The sequence below is a fragment of the Molossus molossus genome, unplaced genomic scaffold (assembly GCF_014108415.1).
Source record: "Molossus molossus isolate mMolMol1 unplaced genomic scaffold, mMolMol1.p scaffold_m16_p_8, whole genome shotgun sequence".
Classification (NCBI taxonomy): Eukaryota; Metazoa; Chordata; class Mammalia; order Chiroptera; family Molossidae; genus Molossus; species Molossus molossus.
Genome location: NW_023425402.1, coordinates 90,399,139 through 90,423,285, shown reverse-complemented (window position 1 = coordinate 90,423,285; position 24,147 = coordinate 90,399,139). Strand labels below are relative to the sequence as shown.

Genomic DNA, 24,147 nt, shown 5'->3' with positions numbered 1-24,147 from the left:
GCCCCCTCCCTTCTTTCCTCCCACCCTCCCTCCCTCTCTCCCACTCTATATGAAGTTAAATGGAAAAATATCCTCAAGTGATGATTTTTTTAAATAAATAAATAAAAGAAATATTTTATACTAAATTCTGATATGATTGCCTTTTAAGGCATCATGTTCCATAACTTTTCATAATGAAACACAAGAGAGGAAATATAGTGACTTCAGGTACCTCCTGTCATCTACGCTCTATTTGATTCTGATTTGAGTATTGTCAACTTACCCTTTTGTCAAGGATACCTCAGGTTCTACTGAAGGGACTAACAGGTCTAAAGGAGAGGATGGAGGCAGTTCAGGTCATCTCGCATGTGGAGAGGAGAAGACAAGCCCTAGGTAGAAGCGCTTAGGGCCAGTTGTACTCCTGTCATCCACTCTTGAGAGGAACGGCTTTGTTTTCCTTGCTCTAGCCATGACTTCTTTTCATCTCTATGAGTAAAAATTAGCCGCCAGAGTCACTTGTGGCTTAACATTGTTAAGCATTCATGTTTTATAAACCATGGTTCTCAAACCTTAATGTGTATACAGTTAATCTGGGGTCATCTTAAATGCAAATTCTGATTCATATTAAGTATGGAGTGGACCCTGAGAATTCTGCGTTTCTAAAAAGCTTGCAGGTATTGAAGATGCTGCTGGCCCCACTTTGGGTAGCAAGGTTGTCAACCACAAAGATAAGTAGAAAAGCGTTTGCAGAAATGTAAAATGAATGCAGAGTTCGTTCATTTCCATAATATTTTGTTCATATCCCTCATCCAGCATTTATCACACTGTCCTGGAGTTGTTATCTGTGGTACATTCGTCTCTGCCCTACTAAACTGAACTCGTTGAGGGTAAATTATAATGATTTCTGTTTAGGGTGACTATAATTTATGTCCAAACCAAGATACTTTTGAGAAAGAGGAGGGAGGGATGTATTAGTACTTAGGCCAGGACATCAGAGGTAAACTAGAATTGTCCTAGATAAACTTATAACCATCTTGTCTCTATCCCCTAAACCTAGCACATGTTAGATTTTTAGGGTTCCCAGGCACCATTCCAATGTGGGGAGGCGTGTCCCCCCCCCCCCCTTCAAGCCAACAAACAATTCTGACACTGGCAGGTGTATGAGAATTCGACTCAATTCTGACACTCTCTACCTGGAGATAACATTAGATTCCACAGATTAAAAGTTTCTGAATCAACTGGCTATAGATGGAGGTTCCAGTGACCCCTCCTCCCCCAACCCCCCCAACTAAGAATGCCAATCTACAAGTCCAGGTTGTTACTGGTACTCCTGACCAACTGGTTATAAATGATAGGTTCTCAAAGCCCCATGGGTTCAATTAATTTGCTAGAAAGGCTCACGGGACTCAGCAATGTGTCCCTTACTAGAACACTGGATTATAAGAGGCTATAGCTCGGAACAGCCATGGAAGAGATTATAGGGCAAGGGATGTGGGAAGGAGGCGCAGAGGTTCCATGCCCTCTTCGGGTGGCCCTCTCCCCCATCTCTGTGTGCTCGCCAATCCACAAGCTCTCCACATGTGGTTTTTGGGGGTTTTACAGAAGTTTCATTACTTAGGTATGATTGATAAAATCCCTGGCCATTGGCTATTGATTCAGCCTTCAGTCTGGGGGTGGGAATGAAAGTTCCAACTTTCTCATCACTTGGTCAGTTCTCCTGGCAACCAGACTTCGGTGCTTTCCGAAAGTCATCTTCATCGCTACGACAGAGAACCTTCTTCCCCCACCCCCAGATATTGGGGAAATTCCTAGGTTTTTTGGAATCTGTGAGCCAGGAACTGTGGATGAAGACAAAATATATATGAGAAATACAGTTTGGTCATCTGAATGACCAATGTATCTCTCTTATAAATGACAGTATCGTATTAGGCACTTAATAAATGTCTGTTGAATAAATGATATTTTAGAATTCTGTGATAAAAGAAGATGTTTGTAGTTGTTACGATTATAAATTTGTTTTGTTGTAAAGGAAGAATATAAAACTAAGGACAAGGTTGTGTATGTAGTACCATACTGAAGATGAAAATTTTGTTGAGTGTTTTTCTAAAGAACTAAAGAAAACCATAGAAATTTGTATATAGGAGCCATTTTAAGAATCACTTTTCTCATTATCTCTGAGAACAGAAAATAGGAAGTATGGTGCCAACAGGAAAAGGTGGCTCTGGTTAAAATATGATACTATCAGTATGCTAGAAGGAAAAAAGGTAAATTTGAATTTGCTGGCTATCTGAAAAGACAGCTTAAGATCAACGGTGATTAGAAATTCTGATTGCAGCCCTGGCCGGTTTGGCTCAGCGGTTGGAGCGTCGGCCTGAGGTACAGAGAGACCCGGGTTCGGTTCCCGCTAAGGGCATGTACCTCGGTTGCAGTTTGTCCCCGGCCCTGGTTGGTCGTGCGGGTGGCAGCCACTCGATGTGTCCCTTCACGTCGATGTTTCTCTCTCTCTCTCTTCCTCTCTCTCCCTCCCGCTCTGTCTGAACAAAAAATGGAAAAATGTCCTCGGGTGAGGATAAAAAAAAAAGAAATTCTGATTGCAAAGTGAATTTATTCTTTGAGAAACTGAAACTCGAAACGGAGGTCCAGGCACTGCTGTAAGCAGAGCTGCTCTCCGGGGGAAGGAAGCTGTGAACGGACTCACCTGCAGGGCTGCAGCAGCTCCTTCGCGCAGGGTGCACGCAGGGTAGCCATCGTTGGCAAAGACTGGCTTTTCTAATAATCAACAAAAAACACTTATACCCTGATTTATATAATAAAAATATTTTAATAGCATTTTAATATTATTTACATAAAGAAACATTTCTAAAGTGAAGTACTTTTTAAATAATGAACAGCTGTCCCTTCATCTTCTTAACAAATTTAAATTGTTATTTTGGATGCAGACCTGTTGTTAGATGTGCCTTCATTTTTATAGATGTGGAAACATAACTTGGCTTTACATCTTTTTCAGGATGTTCTTGAGGAGAGAATTTCCCTGGAAGTTCAACTGGAACAACTTCGACCATTCTCTCACCTATAAGCCAATTGCCGTTAACTGTGAACATACCCATTTTTAAGCAGTTTTGGGTTCAAGCCAGTTTGGAGACCCAAACATTCAGCTCACTGCTTAATTCAACATTAAATTTTATGATTCTGTTTTGCCCTATATGTTCACCATTGTATTTAAGTATCTTTTATTTTTTAATTTCAACAATAAAAGGGTCAGGATGACTTTTTCTGGAAGGTATATTGTGTTTGTTGGCACAGCCCACCCTTGTTATTCCAAAGCATCAGTGATTTCATAACATGGGTCCATTAGACTTATATGGCCCAAACTACACACTGATTTGATTTACAGAATGAGCTTCTCGTTACATCTCAAGCATATTTGCAAAAGGAGACAAAATTAAGTAAAGTTTGTCTTTTAGGTTCAATGTTTCACATAAAGCATCTATTTGTTTTGTAAAAATCTTTAAATTTTGAAAGAACTCTGTTGGAGAAGGCATTCTTTAATCATGCTCTGCAGTAATCAACATTCTCTGAAGTCATGTGGTACTTTCAAGTCTTCCGTGTCAACTTAGGGTCAGAGTCTGTGTATTCGTTATGAAAATTTGATCAGTTTTACCAGTGACTTAAAATTTTTGTGTGTGAGATTTTAATTCAGCAGCAATCTTATGAAATAGCTCTGAAGACAGACCTTTCTTAATTATATTCTAAAAGTAAAGGGAAAGTGTTGAACCACAAAGAACATAAGTACCATCCACTTGGAAGCTTAACATATCACCACTTTTTGCACGATTTATACACTTAATTCTCAATTGAAAGCTTATACTCATCGGTCTTTACAGATACATATTTTTAATTTTTTAATATGTTTTTATTGATTTTTTTAGAGAGAGAGATAGAAACTGATGTGAGAAACATCAGTTAGCTGCCTCCTGCACACCCCCTACTGGGCATGTGCCCTGACTGGGAATCGAACCAGGACCTGTAGGTCCATGGGACAACGTTCAACCCACTGAGTCACACCAGCTGGGCTGCAGAGATTATTTTTAAGTAATATGTTTTAAAACCTCTGAGGATGTTAATTATTCACAGAATAAATTCCTTAGGAGTTCTAATTTACCTTCAGCTGTCTTGTCACTCACTCTTTTACCATGTAGACAGGTTTTTCCCATTAACAGTTTCTGAAGCATGCCCTATTTAGGATGATACACTGTCTTAGGATTTGTTTCAGACCATATGATATATATACATTTTGATCAAATTTGTAAATTTGCATTCATTGCTGACTAACAACAAATGTTCCCTTTAATAGGTTATTCTGTCTGATCATAGATGTTAAGCTGCATGGATATATCATAACAGAATCAAAAGTGTGATTTTTACACTATATTTTAGGTTTGTAGTTTTAAAAAGGATTTAAATTTTTAAGAATTAGAAGAAATTTATATTTTCATTGTTGAAAATAGAAAAGTTTTAAAATACCCTAGTTCACAATCCTTTAGTGTACTAATAGATTTTATTAACTTAAAGGAGAATATGAAGCAAAAAGGAAACTGACAACCAAAAGCTTTCTAGATTAATATAACTTTTATCTACCATTAACTAAATAAAAATATTATTACATATATCAGCTGAAGTTTCCAAGTACCTTCAGTTATGGCTTCAGTTTGTTAAATAATAAAATGAAGACTTTAAAGAACAGCCCAGGAAACTACTCAGCTCAACACCTGTTTTGCTGTTTCTCTGTTCTGAAATAGATTTGTTTAATTTCTTTATTTTTGTTCAAGTAAATTCCACTACAGGTAAGTTTTGGTAGGCTTCCATTTATTTTTGTTGTTTTTTTTAAGTTTTTTTCTTTTCAATGGCCTTTTAACTTAACAGTGTCACAAATTTTTAAAACTTTTTATTTGGAAGGTCTCAGAATTTTATTTTGCAACCAAAGAACATTTAAAAATTACAGAAAACTTTTTAGTACTTTGAAATGGTATATTTTTAATGCTGTCTGGAAGAGTACATTCATATTGAGGATATATGTGACAACTTTTTTAGTAAATTGCCATTTATATTTCCTATACGTATTTTTTCATTAATAGTTCATGAAAATGTTAAAGATGATTGGTAAATCACCAACAAATTAAAGTATTTCTCCAGACTGGTCATTTAAGAAACCCTGTTTATTCTGATTTTATTTTCTATTAGATCATAAAAGAAGACTTGAAATATACAATATGCTTGTTCTGTCTTAGGTTTTGTCAGTCAGGTAACTCTATCTAACATAGTCTATGAAAAATAACTACCAAAGGAGGTGGTTCGAAATCTTGGACTCAGATTGTTCTTATTGTACCTTTCACATAATTGAGCATAAATGATAAAGTTGAAAAGTTAGGAGGAGCCTTATGGGCCATCCTCTCATGGGACACAACATGGAACAGGAAATAGATGCTGTCTGTCTTCGCCTGGAGAATTGGCGGCCCTGATGTTAAACTCAAGTCTCACTTTTCCATGGTACGTTTGATTGTATTTTGGAGTACTGACAACCATAGGAACTTGTCATCCTCAGCTTCTGTGGCACAAATCCACTCATGTTTTGGACCTTGAAGAATAAATGCATTCTTGATACCTGTGAAAATATTTGAGGTACACTAATCAATCTTTGCAGGTAATAATCAAAAGGAGAATTTGGTTTAGAATTCAAGAATTGACCAAGTCTTCCTTAAGAATTTTTTTAATATGAAAAGGAATTCAAACATACAAATACAGTTTAGGATATAACTTCCTAAAATTACTGAATAATTTAAATATATGATTATCTAAAATAATATTCTTTATATTATAATTGTAATTAGCAATTATATTTAAGGACTAAATTATAGATGATTTAATGTGACTTTAATTCTTTGTCTTAGACACTTACAGATGGAGATGCTGAGAGCTAGACGTAGACAACTTTGGTATGAGGGCCAATGACAGAATTAAGGCAGCTACGTAACTGAATGGCCACTGTCTATTAGGTTACATGATATTTTAACATAGGGCATAGCTGATTAAGGGGAGTCATATGCTTTTAAACATACCCAGTGATTTTAGCTAACCTACTTTACTGAGTTTATCTTCTAGGTGGAAATATTTATCCCCACACTTGGTTTTCACTTTTTCTCAGGGTCAGATTTAAAATGGAGCTGAAGCTAATGAGAAGCAGTCCTTTTTGGATCAATGTGTTCTCTGAGATTTGGGTTCCAGCTTTAACCTTTAAGTCCTGCCTTTACGTGCAATGAAAAATATTGGAATGAGAGTGCTCCATTCAGGTTGTCTGGCCTAACAGAAATACAAGAAAGATATGGATCCTTTTGAGCTTGGGGAGTAGACTGTAGGATAACTACAAATCGGCACTAGGTTTAGCTTTAAGTCAGAAATTTTTTTATAACATTTCTATTGAGGTTATTATGAATGAAATGTTTGTTACTAAAATCCTTTGCAAATCTGTTGATTTATTTCTCCTTTACTCTCAGTTTAAATATGAATTTAAGGCACAGTCAAATCTGTGATAACCACTTAGTCCTAATAGAAAGGAAATAGAGAAAATCTACAATAGTAACATCTACAAGCAGGACAGAGTCCTAGTAAGATGGAAAAGTAATAGATAAAAGCCTAAAATAGTAACATCTACAGGCAGTACAGAGTAGTGGTTAGGCTCTCCAGCCCTATCAGACTGCCTCCGAGGACTCCTGGCGACGATGTGGGGTTATGCCTCCCTTTGTGAGTGTTGAAACGTCCTAACTTCCAGGCTGTGTGTCTATAGTGCCAGCATTCCTTCTGCTCCTTCAGGCAGCTGAAAGTATACATTAATGAAATCCTTAAAAAGATTTGGGGAATTATTTGCAAACTGCAAATTATAATTCCAGTCCTTTTCCTACTTTTCTGTTTTATTTATTCTTTATTGACTTTAGAGAGGGAGAGGGGGAGAGAGAGAGAGAGAGAAACATCAATGAGTGAGAACATCAATTGGCTGCCTCCTTGCCCCCCACTGGGGATCAGGCCCCCAACCTGGGCATGTACCCTGACCGGGAATCAAACTGGCAACCTCTTGGTGCATGGGTCGACGCCCACCACTGAGCCACACTGGCCAGGCCCTACTTTTCTATTTTAATAGTTAATGAGCTTTACATAATATAGCTTTTAAAAAGTATTGACCTCTTGGAAGGAAAGAATACATACATTTGGAATCTGGAATATCTTCAATGAGTAACCTATGAAGGGCCACTGATGCAATGAACTGGTAGGTTGATTTTGAAGTCCTTTCAAATGGAGCGTGTGATGTGCGCCGACCAGACAAAAGTAGTGCATCACTGAAGAGGAAAAGACTCAGATCGCGGGTATGTTCATAGCGCCTGTGTGAAAATGCAGGGGGGCGGCTTCAGAAGGGTTCCATATTCAGTGGGGGAGACAACATTCAGCTTTCCCCCCTTTGTGACAGAAACCGTGCCAAAACTGTTTTTAAACTTTTGTCATGTTTGATATTTTGTGTTTGATATATTTGGGCAATCTGGGGAAAATAAATATTTGTTTGGTTTCATCTCTAAGGGAAACAGGTTGGGGTGGAGAACAGTGTGGCATGAGGTATCTTAAATAGAAAGCATTTAACTACTGGTGGGAAATACAGATGTCTAATTTTGATTGGAGGGAGGGAAATTGAAGTATAACTTAATATATGTCATCAATTTGAAAGGTTAGAATTAAGTAGCTCTTGATTGTCACTGAGGTCGCTACCTTGGTCAAATGTAGGCAAATGTATCAACAGGCAAAATAACCTCCATCTATTATCTGTTGTTGGAGCCAGGTCAGGCAGGTGTCACTGCACACTGGTATGGATTATCTCGTGGGAGGACTCAACAGGGCATCGAGTGATGTGCTAGGAGCTTGGGGGAGCCCTGCCCCACCAGGAGTGATAAGTAAAGCAAGTTCAGTGTCATTTTCTCTCGGAAGCAGCAAACAACCCTCATTAACTCTAAGGAAGGTATTCAATTTACTAGCTTGTTCAGAGGAAGCCTCTTTATCTTCATTTTTTGTCAATTTAGATCCACACACAGTTTTAATAAATGGTTAAGTGACATTACATTCCTCCACTTAGGTCACCCAAGATATCAAACTAGTACATATCTTTCCAACTTTTAATCTACTCAGGTAATTGTGTGTGTGTGTGTGTGTGTGTGTGTGTACACATCAGGTGGTTTGCCATTATTTGCATTATTTTACTAAAATGGTAATTACACACTTTTCACTGCTTTTCTCACATGGTAATGGAAATCATTACAAGTGAGCTGGTATGGCTTTAATTATTTTTAATAGCTAAATGATACTTCATGGTGTAGATGGACCATTATTTATTCAACTCATCCCATTTTAATGGGCAGTCCCTTTTTAATGGACATTTGCCTTGTTTACAGGTTTGGGTCTTTTCCCTTTCTCCCTCTCCTTTCATTTGTTCTGTATTGCCACTATGAGCCATGTTGGAATAAACTGATCCTTACATATAAACAAATTCCTTACATGTGCTGTTACTTCCATCATACGATTGCCAAGGGTAGGATTCATTGGTGAAAGGGTTTGTGTATTTTCATCGAAGTACCCAACTTTTATAAACAAAGTACCCAACTTCTATAAATACATAAAACTACAAGGAATTTTCAGAACATAACCTTTGGCATGAACGAACAACAGTGTACTATTGGTCCTGTAAGTTAACCTGAGCCAAAACTAGAGCCCGCCACCCCACTCCGCACCCCCATCATTCATACTCTGGTGAATCACAATGGCTTTTTGGGTCCCTAGGAAAATAATCCCAGAGTAAAGTATCCCTGAGAAGTTGCCCTGGTAAGTGCATGGTTGCCCTGGTAGTTGACTGTAGGTCCCTTTGGATAAAGCTAAAAGGAAAGGTGACTGTGCATTGTTGGCATTGTAGTAGGGTTTTCCTCAAGAAGATGCTGAGTCTGAGAAGTGATTCAAGACTCTATTCACCAGTTCTAGAGGGCTCCACTTTTGTAACTTTGGGAAGACCCCATGGGAAGGGGGAAAGGCGCACTAAAAATCAGCAAGCTTAAAGTCACATAAATGAAAATCTGTTTCTGGAAGAAAAAAAAACCACACACAATAATGCATAATGTATTCTAAAAGTTTAATATATCCCAGACTCTGGTTTATATGCATAGACAAATACCTCCAAATTTTCTAGCTCTAAAATCACTCTGACTTCTCTACCCAGAGCAAAATTTTTTATTGATAGTGCAAATATTATTTACTCTTTCTGTGGTAGATTTTATTTATTTAGCAATTGTTGCTATGTTGGTGAGTTCATTATGAGGAAGTTCAGTTCAGCTTTCCACCTGCTGGTTTAATCAGGCTAGAGCACTGGGACCTGGTCCGAGTTCTAGACCTGTCCTTGTTACTTCTGTGGTCTCAGGCTCCCCATCCACAGATACGGTCCAGCTCCACCTTCCTCACCGAGTGAGTGTAACGACTGTATCCAGTGAGAGAAGTTAACATACATGGTCAACTGCAGAGCTTTATACTCATGTGATTTGGTATTGTATCTAAAAATATATAAGCAGAATTTCCTTCTAAGTATGATGAAAATCATGGAAATGTCATTTCTTGAGTTTTATGTGGTGTTTTTTAAATGACAGAAAACACTCATGTTTCACTCTCACATCACGTTGCTATTTCTATCTCTCCTTCTCCCTTCTCTCTAAAAAAAAGCAATAAACAAATATAATAAAATGACAGAAAACAAGGTTATAGGCTACATATTCTGTGATATCTCTGAATATAAACCTGTTTTGCATTTACTTAATTTCAAATATTAATGTAAAATTACATTTATATTTATTGCTAGAAAAGCACTGCTATAGTGCCTATTTAAATATATGTGTACCTCATAATTAGGATGCAAAATAATTAGTATTACCTAACTACCCTCAAATTCTCAAATATACTCTTGTAGAAACTGCAGACGGACATTTAAATTATAATGTGACTTCTAGTTTCTGTTTGCACATGCACAGAGTTTGGAAGTCATCACTTACATTCTCATAAAAAGAATCTGAAAAACTCAGAATCAGCAACTCTACCTAGATCAGTCAGAGAGTTGAGGTCAAAAGGTAAACCACTACCCTAAAAGCTGGAGAGACGTGTATGCAGAGGCTTAGCGTTTACTGGAAGCAGAGACTGCACACTGGAGCCAGCACTGGGTAAGAAGAGTTAAAGGGTGATTAGCTAATTGCTAGAGACTCTGAACTAGTAAAGAGATGAGAAACTCCTGGAGGCCTAGCCGTAGGGAGATCCTCTTTCCACTTGCATCAATTTTACCTCCAGGACTCCCAACAGGTACCTACTGTGAATATCTAAGAAAAATCTTCTCATTCCTCCCAATAGGGAGGAGAAAAGCCATTTTGAAACATGCCCAGAAAGTGCTTTTCTCCTTAACAAAGGACTGCCCTCAAAGGAAACTGTTTTACCAGAACCTAGACAACCCAGAGGAAGGAAAATACCCAACTCCAGCTCCCTCTAGCTTTCCTGTCTTATCTTAAAGGAAATAAAATAAAATAAAGCTGAGACGCATTTGTGAAGGTCACAGCCCAGGGGCACAGTCTCACTAAAAAACAGACCAAATCATAGGACTATAGAACTCTTAACCCTCCCCTTCATGTCTTACCACCACATCAATAGGATTCTTTTTTTTTTTTTGTAATTCTCACCCAAGGATATTTCTCCATTGATTTTTAGATAGAGTGGGAGGGGAGAGAGAGAAACATCAGTGTGAGAGAGACACATCAATTGGTTGCCTCCCACACAACCCCTACTGGGTTGGGGATCAAACCTGCAACTCAGGTACATGCCCTTGACTGGAAATCAAACCCGTGACTCTCTGGTCCACAGGCCGACACTCGAACCCCTGAGCCAAACCAGCCAGAACATCAATAGGATTCTTTATAATAGTAAGGGATTACAGCTGAAAAGAAGAGCAAGGCTCACACTCCATTTAAAGGATCTCTAGAAAACCCAATGACAACAGGAGACAAAAACAACACCAGGGAAAATTGAAGCTGATAACACCACAGCTACAACAAATAGAAACACAGGCTTACACATAGCCTTACACTAGAGGCCTATTTCTTTCATCTACCACATCATGTCTGACTTGCCACAGAAAAATTACAAGGCATGCTAAGAGCCAAGAAAACAGTCTGATAAGACAGAGCAAGCCTCAAAGCCAGACCCAGATATGGTAGAGATTTTGGAGTTTAAGATAAGTATGATAAATATGTTAAGGACTCTACTGGAAAAAGTGGACAATGTGTGAGAACAGATAGGTAATATAAATAGAAATAAAAACACTAAGAAATTAAAAAGAAATTCTAGAAATCAGAAACATTTAACAGATGAATAATGCCTTTGATAGTCTTATCAGCAGACTGGACACAGCCAAGGAAAGAATCAGTGAGTCAAGATACATCAATAGAAACTTACCAAACTGTAAAACAGAGAGGAAAAAAAACTGAAAAAAAAGCAACAGACTACCCAAGAAATGTGGGGCAATTATAAAATAAGCAACGTCTGTCTAACAGGAATATCAGATGGAGAAGAAAGAGGAACAGATGGAATATTTGAAGTAATAATGGCTGAGAATTTTCCAAAATCATTGACAGTCACCAAATCACAGGTTCAGGAACCCTAGGGAATACCAGACAGGATGAATACCTTAGAATCTACATCTAGGCATATCACATTCAAACTCCAAAATATAGACAAAAATAAAATCTTGAAAGAACTCAGAGAATAAAAATATGCCCTACTTGTAGAGGAACAAGGATGAGAATTATACTGGACCCTCTTCAGAAACCATGCAAGGAAGAAGACCATGGAGTGAAATGTTTTGAAAGAAAAAGCCCACCAAGCTAGAATTCTGTAGCCAGCAAAATCATTCCTCCAAAGACTTCCTCATACAAACAAAAATTGAGGGAATCCATTGCCAGTTGACCTGCCTAGCAAGAAATGTTAAAGGAAGTTCTTCAGAGAGAAGGAAAATTATGTAGGTCAGAAACTTGGAGTTACAAAGAGGAAGAGTGTTGAAGGTAAAATATATTCTATGAAGGTAAAATAAATCCCTAGCACGTTCCTACTGTACCAGTGCGTTTAGAATTGCTGGTTTGGCGGTTATTTTCCTTCCATCACTGTATCTTTGCTATTGCTACTGACCCAAAACAACAACAGCAAAAAACTGACAGTGAGAAAAGTGAAGTTACAACTGTGTGATTTGATTTTCATTTAAGAGTCACTCTAGGTGGGGTTTAGGTGAGAGAACTGATTTCTTCCAATGACCCTCGCCCACCCACCCCTCCCTGTGTCTTTGGGAAACATTTACTGATACATTCATTGAAATAACAGATAAATCAATTTTTCTTTCTGTTATTGGAGTTGGAAAAATTAAAGAAGTTAATTCCTCTCCATTTGGTTGTTATTTGTTGAGTCATCATCTTTGCCATTAATACTGAGAGCACAGTTTGGCAAACAATTTCCTAAAGCAGAGATCAGCATACTGGCACCACTTGTTTTTATAAAGAAGTTTTACTGGAACACAGCCACACTCACTTATGTATTATATTGTTTATAAAGACTGTATTTGTTATGTATTGTAGTGGTTATGTAGTTTCTTTTGTGATTCTCTGACAGTTAGGTAGCTGCCACAGAGATTATTTGGCCAGCAAGACCTAAAATGTTTACTATCCGACCCTTTACAGAAACAGGGTCCCTCGTTGTTCCACAGGAGAAAAGTGAATGCTAGTTTATGGAAACTGACACCCTCCCGTCTTTTGTTCTTACATTACTGTGAGCTCTGTGCAAACTAGATATGGGGAGAAATCAATATAAGGGTGGTCTAAGGTGAGACCTTTTAAATACCACCATAACTATCCGAGGATGATAAACTGATGTTCTTTTTCGTACAGTTGAGCAGATCATTCATGTGATACCACGACACTCGGATTACCTCTCAGTAGGAAAGTGACTAACCTTTAGAATTTCTGTTTCTGTGTAGTTTCTGATCCTGGCAGAGACTATTTCTTTTCTCCCATTTTGCCCAGTAGCTGCCTGGAAATCAAGTAAGGTGATAAAGCATCTTACCTTATCTCAGATGGGTGTGTGTGTGACTTTTCAGTGTAACACACAGATTACCGTAAATGTATACTGTGTCAGACAGTGTACAGGATGTCGGGTATAAGATGAGTAAAACACAGTGTCAGCTGTAGAATATTTAGATGTTTACCTTAAAGAGAAATTTATTTCCTCCTCACAGCAGTGAAGTTGGGCTACATCTTGGACTCTGATCAGATATCTGTTTACTTCTGATAGAGTCTATGAAATAGAAAACAAAATTAGAAGCACACATACATTTTTAGAAAAGAAAAAGCCCCACTTCTGCAGAACCATTTTGTACCCCAGAATATGTAAGTGTTGAGTAGAACTCAGTTCAGTTACGAAAATGAATGTTTTAATAAAACGCTTTCTTTAGAAAGCCACAGAATTGACAATGAAAACTATGTTTTAGAGTGTTGTCTGATTTCTTAAGCTACTGAAATTGTTTTATTTATAAACATTTTCTTAGTATCAAAAATAAAGTGGGAGTGGGGTGAATAAGCAGGGATCTGTCAAGGAAGGGAAGGGAATGACTTGTTACACATTAAGAAGTCAGGCCCTTGCACTGTTGTATCCATGGAGATGATCACGTGAACAGTGACCTAGAGATGAAGTTCTGTGGACTCTGTGAGTATCAATGGTTTGGACTTTGTGCAATCCAATCAACTCCACTTTCTTTACCAAAATATACAGACAAAACAACTCCATCTCGCTTCCCCCGTTTGACCAAATAAAAGTAACATTTCCAATCAATTGATACTTTAATTCAATATAATTTATATATTGAGCTCCTATTATATGCCAAATACTAGAAGTCAAGTAAACCATAGCTCATACCTTACAGAGCCCCCTGTCTTAAGAATAAAAGATTGCAATAGAAGGTGACAGATGTTCGGGGTGCTTCAGGACCCCCAGGAGGGGGCAACTCCCAGCTGGAGATGTTAGGAGAAACTACAGGAAGATGATAACTGAACTGAATGTGTAAAGGATGAACAGTAGTTTATCCAGCAGAGTAGGAAAGGGAGGTGATTTTCAAGACGGAAGAGAATGGGCAAAGCACCGTGTGAGGAAAGGCAGACATTACTGGAGAACTGTGAGTAGATCTGTGTGGTTTGCTCATAAAGTGGTAGGCAAGGCAGTAAGAGAGATGATATTCTGTAGGTCACAGCCAGCAGAGGGCTTCTAAGATTTTTCAGGTATCCTCAGTGTGCAAAATTTGCAGGTACTATGCACAGGGAAACACAAAGCCATAGACGACATGGCCTCTTTCCTCAGAGGGGCCATGACAATAGTAGTACCAAGCAAGGAGCTAAGGCTGCAGAAAAGTTAAGGGTTAGGGTCAAGTCCACGTGTGTCTCTTCTCGTACAGCATCCTTGCAGATAGGACGGATGTGAAATGTGAGAGCTTGGCAGTACCAGGCACACAGCAGGCATTCAACAGATGTGAGCTGATTTGACATCTGCATGTCTCCTTTTGCCATCGATACAAGGTTTTATCCATGAGCATGAGAAGTAGCAAGTACATCACAATACGTACAGGGCACCCGCAGATGGTTCTCTGTATGTCTGACAGCTGATCTTTCATATCGATGTTTTGCTTCATCTAGAAGACAGAGTGATTTTAGGCTAAATAAAATTGTGAAATTCGTATACATAAAAAATAGATTTAAAATATTTCATGGCACTTGGAACAGGGCTTGGTATTTTCACGAACTGTAATAAGAATCTAATTTCATGTACCCTATGTTCTAAAACAAAGATGCAAATGACGAGACTGTATTCCAAAAGCATCTTCTGGGCATAATGTGTGATCAGTTTACATTCAGCCTGGACACCCGTGCAGTAGCACATCCTGGTGATATGTGCAGAACGACAGTACTGTACTCTGACGCTGACTTACTTGGGCAGGAAATCTAATACATTAACAAGTTCTTTCAGCAACAAAGGATCTTATTTTTTTTCTTTTAGTCCTCTAGAAAAATCAATCCAAATACCCCATTCTTCAAATTTTCATATTAATAAAGATTTTATTGTACTTGTATAGTTATCTGAAAACATTCTGTCTCATGTTGCTTGGCCCAAAATAGATGCTTTTAGTGCTCCAAGTCTCTGAACACAATGATTTCATATTACAAGGGTGAAAGAATTTGAAGAATTTGAGCTAGATACCAAAAAAAGCATTGTGACATTTTTAAAGGACACAAACTCTTGTCAGCAACCAACCTGATCTATGTAACCTTTATATTTTTTTATTTGGTCAATTGCAGTGGTCAAGTCTCCACGGTCAGCATGGTCTGCAGGAACATGGAGCCTCAGAGCGTAGAGAAGGTGAACGTACTCTTTGAATCTTCGGGATGGGTACAGGAGCAGCTCCGGCAGGCTGTGTGGGGCACAGAGAAGGGAACCCTGGGCTCTTTCTGAAGGTCAAGAAATGCTCTGTCCTCGGGGTGCCTCAGCTGTGCTCTCCCTCAGAACTTACCTCAGCATTTTGGTGACCACGGTCTTATCATGCCTCTTCAGGAAAGCTCGGAATGCTGGTATCATCTCTCTGCACTAAAGGTGAGCGTAATATGGTCAAAACTTGGGTCTCTATGACAGTTGCAAAGCAACTGTTCCACCAGGCAAACATGATCTATGAAGCACTCAAAGCAACAGGGTAATGTCTACATCCAGTCAAAGGATTATTAGTACTTACTAACATAATATACTAAGTATAGTGAATTATTCATACCACGGACCTAACCCTATCCATTGAACTTAATCAGTACAGAAAAATAAAAACAGACTCTGCAACCAGGGAGGCCTGGATTAGAATTAGCATTCTAATCTAATTCTACCTAATTCTTTGTGACCTTGTTAAATTACTTAACTCCCCGGAGCCTCAGTTTCCTCATGGATGTCGTAACTAAATCTTTTTTTTTTTTTTGCTACCATGCAATGAAAACTTTATTAACATTTTGAACAGATTCAGTTATTACTGAAACTGGTAATTTCTAAACTTAAATTGGGGCAAATGCAGAGTAGTGCCATCACTGGGCGCTAGGAATGCAAAACTGAATTAACAGCACCCTTCAGACGGGAGACCAGGAGCAGGTGCACTCTTTCTGGATGTTGTAGTCAGAAAGAGCGTAACTAACTCTTGTGGTGAAGGAAAAATCAATCCTGTCCATAAAATGCCTGTCACTCAGTAAACGTTATTTCCTTATAGTAAAAGACAATTAATGGTCTCCACCTGTGATACCGCTGCTAATCATGTGTAATGTTATAAAGGTGCTCCACTGCATTTAACATCTGCTTTAAAATGTGTTCATTCATCACCATTAAAGTACCCAGAAAGTACCCATTTTTCTCAGTGGGTATATGCCCAAAAAAGGCCATTAATGCTAATTCCTAGAAGTCAAGTAAATATTGCTTGATTTCAATAATATTAATAGCTAACAATTATTGAGTACTTATATGCACAACCTATGCTAGCGAAGCAGATGTCATTATTATCCATACCTATAAAAATTTTGGCATCAATTTGTTTCTGATGATATGTGACACTTTCCTCCAGTTCTTGTCCTCATGATTAGTTCTATGAAATTGCCTCATTCATGCAATTTTCACATAATACGTAACCAGACTGTCCAGCAGTGTGAAACTCCCCGGGTGGGCTGAGAGGTGTACCATAAAGGGAGATGTCCAAGGTCAGAAATCGGCCAGAGACCTCAGTGCAGAGCGGGGCACGGCCAAAGTGAACACACTGGACATTGGCAGAAGTGTGCCCCCATGTCGCAAGGTAGCCTCTGCTGCTGCACTTTTGTTTGTTTGTTTGTTTGTTTGTTTGTTTTGTTTTCTTTAGTGATTTGAGAGAGGAAAGGAGAGGGAGAGAGATAGAAACATCGATGAGAGAGACCATCAATTGGCTGCCTCCTGCATGTCCCCCCACTGGGGATCAGGCCCACAACCTGGGCATGTGCCCTGACCGGGAATCGAACTGGCGACTTCTTGGTGCATGGGTCAATGACGCTCAACCACTGAGCCACACTGGCCAGGCTTGCTGCTGCACTTCTGATACAAATTCAGGGAGAAAGAAAGAGGGGTCTTACTGCCATCAGAAGAGATCCCCAGCAGAACAGCAAGTGACACAGAGGGAAGTGGATGTCCCTGCTCAGTCTACATATGGCACAAGTCACAGTGAACACTAAGGAATGTAAGACAAAGAAATTCCTTAATCGTAGTGAAATTTCATGAACTGAGTATCCTTATTCCAAGAAGCGTGGACCATTAATTCCTTCTTTATAAGAGAGCTGACTTTGTCAAGGTCACAAGGTCTGTAGCGGCAGAGTGAAATCAGAGCTCACGGTCTTTCTTGTGTCTAACAGTTAACATTTTCCTACAACTGAGCCACAGGGAATCCGCGGCGGATGGAAGTCTGACAGTCTGTGTGAGGATTAGTTCAGTCCGACGACCAGTTTCCGGGCCCTGCTGTGTCAGGCACTGTGCTAGCCCCCGGTGATACAGAAGTAAATGTCAAGGTCCCCATCCTCAGCATCCACAGTAACCTGGAGGGGGGAGCTAGGAGCAGGGAACACGTCCTCTCTATTAATCCCAGTCCTTTGAATTGCACACAAAACGTCCTTTCATGCTCAGGTCTAACACATGCCTGGATGGTAACTCAATCATTTACCTTCTCGATGGTTTTCAGAACAACAGGGTAATTGTTGAAGAAATTAGTATATGTGTTCAACTGGCTTCCAAACTTTATGAATATTTCTCCCACACAGTGAGCTGGGCCCCAATCCTGAAGTCTATCTCTCAGGTTACCTAGAAACTGCCTGCAAGAAGAGAAAAGCATGAAATACTGGCCAGCGATAACCTATGAACTTGACGAATGAATTAGTGGTTATTAGTGCGGCCTGTTTCAGCCTAGTCTTCTATGGCTGGGCTTTTGTCACATACAGATTCGACAGGACAGGAGGAGCTGGGAAGGGAGGAAGTAGGTTGACTGTGGTGGAATCCCACCTCTTCACCTTAATTCCTGGACTCAGAACCCCAGGCTGGCTTCTACAGGCTGCATCTGACCCTCTGTTCCCACGCAGCCAGCCAGCCAGGCAGGGAAGGTTCTTACAGGCCTCGGAGCAGAGTGCTCAACCCACTTTAAACGGCCATGACCTTCCCTTGGCCCCTTTCCCGGTAGATCTAAGGTTATCCCTCATTCCGCCATCACAGGCCTGGAAAACAGATGAGTCCTAGTTCAACCTTTTTATTTTGTAGGAGGTGGGCCAGTGAGGGTAGAAACGTGTCCCAGTCTTCTAGAGTGTTACTGGCAGAGAACCACAGCTTAGTTTGTCTTTACCAGCAGAGCAAATGATCACTTTCTCTGTGTCCTATTACATACTCAAAGCATCTACTGTTACGAAGCTCACCTGGGTTCTCCAAGTAAAGTATCCCAGTGACTTAGTCCCATTAAATCCTTCAGTTCCTTTCCCATTGCTCAACTAAACATACTGTCTTGTCTTTTACATGAACAATATGTAGAATACAGACCCCCCCACCCCCACCCCGGCACTGATCTGGTACCATGGCTTTGAACTGAGGCAGGAATAAGCCCTTGAGAATCATCAACACTGGTTGCAGCCCAGTGGCAAGAATTCTCTCTCTTCTGCATGATGATCAGGGTCCCCATGAGAGGCAGAGACTGCCTGAGCTTCTGTGCAGTTCAGTGTGGGTCCCTCCCACCACGTAGTGAGTATTTCAGAAAATACGTATTCAGGAATTACCTGTTGAGACTTAAAATCTGCAGAATATCAGAGAAAATGATCTGGATGTTTGCAGCACTCAGAATTGCTCTGTTTGAGGACAATGCGGCTTTCAGTGGTGTTACATAAACATCTCTCACAATCTCCAGCATCTGCACGTACTTTCTCTCACTCTGTAAGAGTTCCCCGACAACTCGAGTTCGCTTTACTGCCGAGTCCGTCTGGAGCTTTCTCTCCTGTAGAGAGGCATTAAGAATCCAGTGAAGCCGCCATCAACAAAGCATCAAACAACAAGTGCTGGCGACGGTGTGGAGAAAAGGGGACTCTAGTACACTGCTGGTGGGAATGCAGACTGGTGCAGCCACTATGGAAAACAATATGGTGTTACCTCAAAAAATTAAAAATTGAACTGCCATTTGACCCAGTGATCCCACTTCTAGGAATATACCCTAAGAAGGCTGAAACACCAATCAGAAAGAATATATGTACCCCCATGTTCATAGCAGCACTATTTACAATAGCTAAGATCTGGAAACAGCCCAAGTGTCCATCAGTAGACGAATGGATAAAAAAGCAGTGGTACATATACACAATGGAGTACTATGCAGCTGTAAGAAAGAAAGATCTCTTATCCTTTGAGGCGACATGGAGGGACCTGGAGAGTATTATCCTAAGTGAAACAAGCCAAGCAGAGAAAGACAAATATCATATGATCTCACTTATTTGTGAAATATGATGAACATAACAGTCTGAGGAACAGGGTTGACCCAGAAACGTGGAAGTAGGGTACAGACTGACAATCCTCAGAAGATGGGGTGGTGGGGGAGAGATAAACCACAGAACTTAAGTGCATGTATGCATGAACAATGGACATGGTCAACAAAGCTGGGGATGGGGGGGATGGGGAGGAGAGTGTCAATGGGGAAAAGGGGAGAAACTTCTGTAACAAAATAAGTTAATAAAATTAATTAATTAATTAATTAATTAAAATTTAAAAAATGAATTCAGGGAAAGCATAATGATTTTCCCCAGGCTGACAGCCTCCAAATGCCTGCAAGTCGAAGGAGACAGAGAAATGGAAATATTGAGCAGTCAGGCCGTCACTGGGATGCCCCTTGCTGGCCTGTGACATGCAAGGTTGAAGGGAATCTTTTTTTTTCTTTTTTTATCCGAGGACATTTTTTCATTTTTTGTTCAGGTAGAGTGGGAGGGAGAGAGAGAGAGAGAGAGAGAAACATCGACATGAAAGGGACACATCGAGTGGCTGCCACCCACACAACCCAACCAGGGCCGGGGACAAACTGCAACCGAGGTACGTGCCCTTAGCAGGAACCGAACCTGGGTCTCTCTGGACCGCAGGCCGACGCTCTAACGGCTGAGCCAAACCGGCCAGGGCTGAAGGGAATCTTAGGAGGGGACTATGGGGGACCCCGCTGACCATCACTTGTCCCTGGTATTGCCAAATAGCCCCTCACATCAGGCCAGTGTGACGCCACAGTACAGATGGGTCTTCAATCCTGGAACCTGAGGGGGCAGATTGAGACTCTCCTTTTATCCATCTTCCCACCAAGTACGTGTTCAGTGTCGTGTGCTAGCTGCTGGCTGGACCATGGTGAAGACAGAGTCCTGCCTTTGCGCGACTCTGGTGAGGAAGGCTTTGGGGTGCCCACTGCTGTTTGTTGTCCTAGTTTTTCTTCCTGTAGTGTTTTATCGATTAGGCTGCAGACAGAAGAACAGAACTAGCTCTCTCATTATCAAGTAATTTGCTTCCCACAGGCACGCTATGAAATAGGGAAATTCATGCTCTTCTTTCAGCATTTAGAAAAAGTACCTATCTTGGGACCACTGAGCCCATCTCTCCTGGGGAGCTAGGTTGCCAAATACCCCTTTTCTATGTCTCAAAGTCCTGTTTTGTTTGTTAATGCAGAGGGAAAAGTCAGAAACTGGTGTAGAGAAATTCCACACCCTATTATTATGTGTGCCATGTTAATATTTGGAGAAATTCGTTTTCATTCATGGGAATAGGTCATTCTTTTCCTTTTATCTGTACTTTTCAAAAGTTGTAAAATGAACACATTTACCATAGGAAAACAATGGTAATATTTACATTTCTAAAATGTTTGGGGCTTCTATTTGAGCCTAGAGCTCTGAGTGCTCATAGAACACAGTTCCTGCTTCCCCTCCAGCCCCAAGCGCGCCCCACATTGCCCCAGATCAAATGACAGTAGTAGAGCATAGTGCCCTATGGTCTTCACCCAAAATAAGTCAAGCAGAAGTTTATGAATTAACTTAAAATTGAAAAGTAACTTGAGAGAAAAATTAGAGAACTCTCTGTTTGGAATACAATAAACACACAGTTCTTGGTTAATTTTATCTTTAAATATCCGGTCTGTATATGTCTGTTTAGATATATCTAATGAGTTTTTTAAAAAATAATCTGCATCCCACTGAGGGCTGGCTTGCTGCCCAGATGATAATTTTATGTGTATTTGTGTATTTATTTATTGGAGCCATCCAATATTTATAATGATTTTGACTTAAGGTTTCAGTTGTCAAACTTTCCGTTGTCCTAAACTGTTAGACATTATCACGCACAGTCAGATGAGACCGGCCATCCCGCTGACACCCAGCCAGACAGGTGTGCCCGCCGGGGCTGTCACGCTGTCCGGGCCCCAGGATTCAGGTGTCTTTCTGCCGATGATCCGACCTCAGACAAGCCATTTAAGTGTCCTAACTTTAATTCCTCATCTGCAAAAATGTGGTTTCTACCATCTACATTACAGGACCCCGAGACTGAACGATGATGAAAGATGTGGACACGGTTGAAGAAACAGCAAATGGCCCACAGCGCCGTGTCCGCACGCCGTGTCCCAGTGCGGACGCACCAGGCCTCCGCTCGCCTCCGCCGCCGCACCTTCGGGCGTTCGCCGGGCCTAAGAGCCGAGCTGATTCTACGCAGCATTCGAAGCCGGCACGAGGGGGGGGGGGGGGGGATGGGAACCTTCACGGGCGCGGTGCCACGTTAGCTGGGAAAGCCTGGGGTCGCCGGATGGCGTCTGCTCCCAGATGTGATCCCTCCATCCTCTCCACTCAACCTCTTTTCAGACCAAGAACTGTTCAAGAGGAAAAGCTACTGGCTGGATACCCCAATTACATCTGGGAGTTTTTCAGGACAAAAAGAACTAACCAGAATAAAAGCTAGAGTGGTTGGGGTTTGCGGGGAAGGGGAGGGGGTGTGGGTGTGGCTTCAGGAGAAGGACAAATAGAAAACTCTCGTTACATAATAATTGGCTTACCAACTGAACCAGCAACTCAAAATTTGGATCATTTTTGCCGAGACTGGGATTTGCGCGCCGAGGACTGTCTTCCAGAACGTTTCTTTCCTGGGGGTTCAATGCAGATGTGATTACTGGGCGGCCGGTCTGGAGGCCCCGTCGGTGCGGCGCCCACAGGAGGCTCTCGGGCTCTGCCCAGCCGTGAGGACGGTGTCCGGAGACAGAACGATCAAGCACTGGACAAAATCAGTGCCTCTCCTGAAGTAAATGCCACGATGAAAATAAAAACAAAACCTTTAGCTTCCTTTGAACTGCATTATACTCGAGGAACTAAGTCATGCGGCTTTTCCGTGGGAGCCAGGGGAGTGGGAAGCTCCTCGGCCTGAGGCTGCACAGGGTCAGGGCCTCTGCTCTCCTCCCTGGAGGGCACACAGGCCGACTTCCTTAAAGATGCCAGAGAGCCCTGGCCCGTTTGGCTCAGCGGTTAGAGCGTTGGCCTGGGGTCCCGAGAGACCCGGGTTCGGTTCCCGCTAAGGGCACGTACCTCGGTTGTGGTTTGTCCGCGGCCCTGGTTGGGTCGTGTGGGTGGCGACCACTCGATGTGTCCCTTTCATTGTGTGTTTCTCTCTCTCTCTTCCTCTCTCTCCCTCCCACTCTATCTGAACAGAAAAATGGAAAAATGTCCTTGGGTAAGGATAAGAAAGAAAGAGGGAGGGAGGGAGGGAGGGAGGGAGGGAGGGAGGAAACGCTCACGGCCCCTTATAAAACACACCCCTGTTTTCACTTAATGAAAATGTGTCAGAAAATTCTCGTGCCCTTTCTAGACCTGTTTCTGCATTAAATGTGGCATATTCTTTCCTCAGTTACCCTGGAGGCTGTGCCTGGGGGTGGTTCTGTGGCTTCCTTGTGAACAGCAGCAGCCCTGGGCCCACGGAGCAATGGAGCAGTTTGTGTTGAGAGCTAATGAGGGTTAATGGTCATTACTGCTGCCCTTCTGGTCAAAAATAACACTGCCCATGTAAGATCTTGATACCCAGGGGTGAGACCGGAAGAAGAATATCATTTTGTTTGTTTGTTTGTTTTGTTTTTTATCCTCACCCAAGGACATTTTTGCATTTATCTTCAGATGGAGAGGGAGGGAGAGAGGGGGGGAAGAAGACAGAGAGAGACACATCAAGCGGTTGACACCCGCACAACCCCAACCAAGGCCAGGGACAAATTGCAACCAAGATTCATGCCCTTAGCGGGAACCGAACCCGGGACTCTGGTCCGCAGGCAGATGCTCTAACCGCTGAGCCAAACAGGCCAAGGCAAGAACATCATTTTGTAACCAAGAATCCTTTTGCCTTACTCAGTCAGAAATAAATTTTATCTGTAGCCATTCCTTATAGCCACCTGAAGGCTCTGGGTAAGGGCCCTGGTCCCAAGGGCAGCCAGATAGTGTCTCCCTGGTCTGCAGACACCACCCTCCCCTCCCCCCCAGCCCCCACCCTCCAGGCCTGTTTCCTGTCATTTCTTGTGTCTTCCCCATTTGTGGCTGTCCCACATCAATGGGGCATGTGTTTATATTTAAGCTAGGGAACAGAATTTACTTTGAATTTTAACAAAATAATTTAAAATTTCTCTGAGGTGAACACTCTCTTCTTCCACAACAGATAACAGCGCTGGTTCTTTGCATAGAGGAACAACGACTTCCGCCCATCAGCAGGGATGCCACAGGGGGGGAGGTAGAAGGTTACAGACACAGCCAAGATTCAACTCAAACTGCTGGCGCAGGACGAAGAGAACCCAAGCAGGACAGAACCCCACTGTGGATCTCACAGATAAGGGAGGGCACCCTTCTCTGGGATATCACCCTACTGATACAGGCTCACACGAGTGCTTATGCATTAAAATGCAGGCGTGGGCATGGACCCCCA

The 24,147-nt window shown here is 41.3% G+C and overlaps 2 protein-coding genes across 7 annotated transcripts in view; one reads left to right on the top strand and one right to left on the bottom strand.

The window, feature by feature from the left end:
• REPS1 (RALBP1 associated Eps domain containing 1) overlaps window positions 1–3,397 on the top strand; it is a 79,378-nt gene extending 75,981 nt beyond the window's left edge. For 2 of the 6 annotated variants that reach the window (XM_036248177.1, XM_036248174.1), the window contains one exon: window positions 2,987–3,397. In XM_036248177.1, the coding sequence (XP_036104070.1) occupies window positions 2,987–3,055 (69 nt within the window). In that variant the 3' untranslated portion in view covers window positions 3,056–3,397. The remainder of the gene's footprint in view (window positions 1–2,986) is intronic. The other 4 variants (XM_036248172.1, XM_036248175.1, XM_036248176.1 and 1 more) reach the window with 3 other exon arrangements.
• Window positions 3,398–5,473: 2,076 nt separating this feature from the next.
• The window catches only part of ECT2L (epithelial cell transforming 2 like), a 69,197-nt gene continuing 50,523 nt past the window's right edge, over window positions 5,474–24,147 (bottom strand). The window contains exons 12-20 of the mRNA XM_036248694.1: window positions 22,250–22,336; window positions 18,975–19,189; window positions 17,882–18,029; window positions 15,689–15,762; window positions 15,433–15,589; window positions 14,747–14,812; window positions 13,340–13,428; window positions 7,237–7,409; window positions 5,474–5,641 (exon numbers count right to left, since the gene is read on the bottom strand). Coding sequence (XP_036104587.1) covers window positions 5,514–5,641; window positions 7,237–7,409; window positions 13,340–13,428; window positions 14,747–14,812; window positions 15,433–15,589; window positions 15,689–15,762; window positions 17,882–18,029; window positions 18,975–19,189; window positions 22,250–22,336 — 1,137 coding nt within the window. The 3' untranslated portion in view covers window positions 5,474–5,513. The remainder of the gene's footprint in view (window positions 5,642–7,236; window positions 7,410–13,339; window positions 13,429–14,746; window positions 14,813–15,432; window positions 15,590–15,688; window positions 15,763–17,881; window positions 18,030–18,974; window positions 19,190–22,249; window positions 22,337–24,147) is intronic.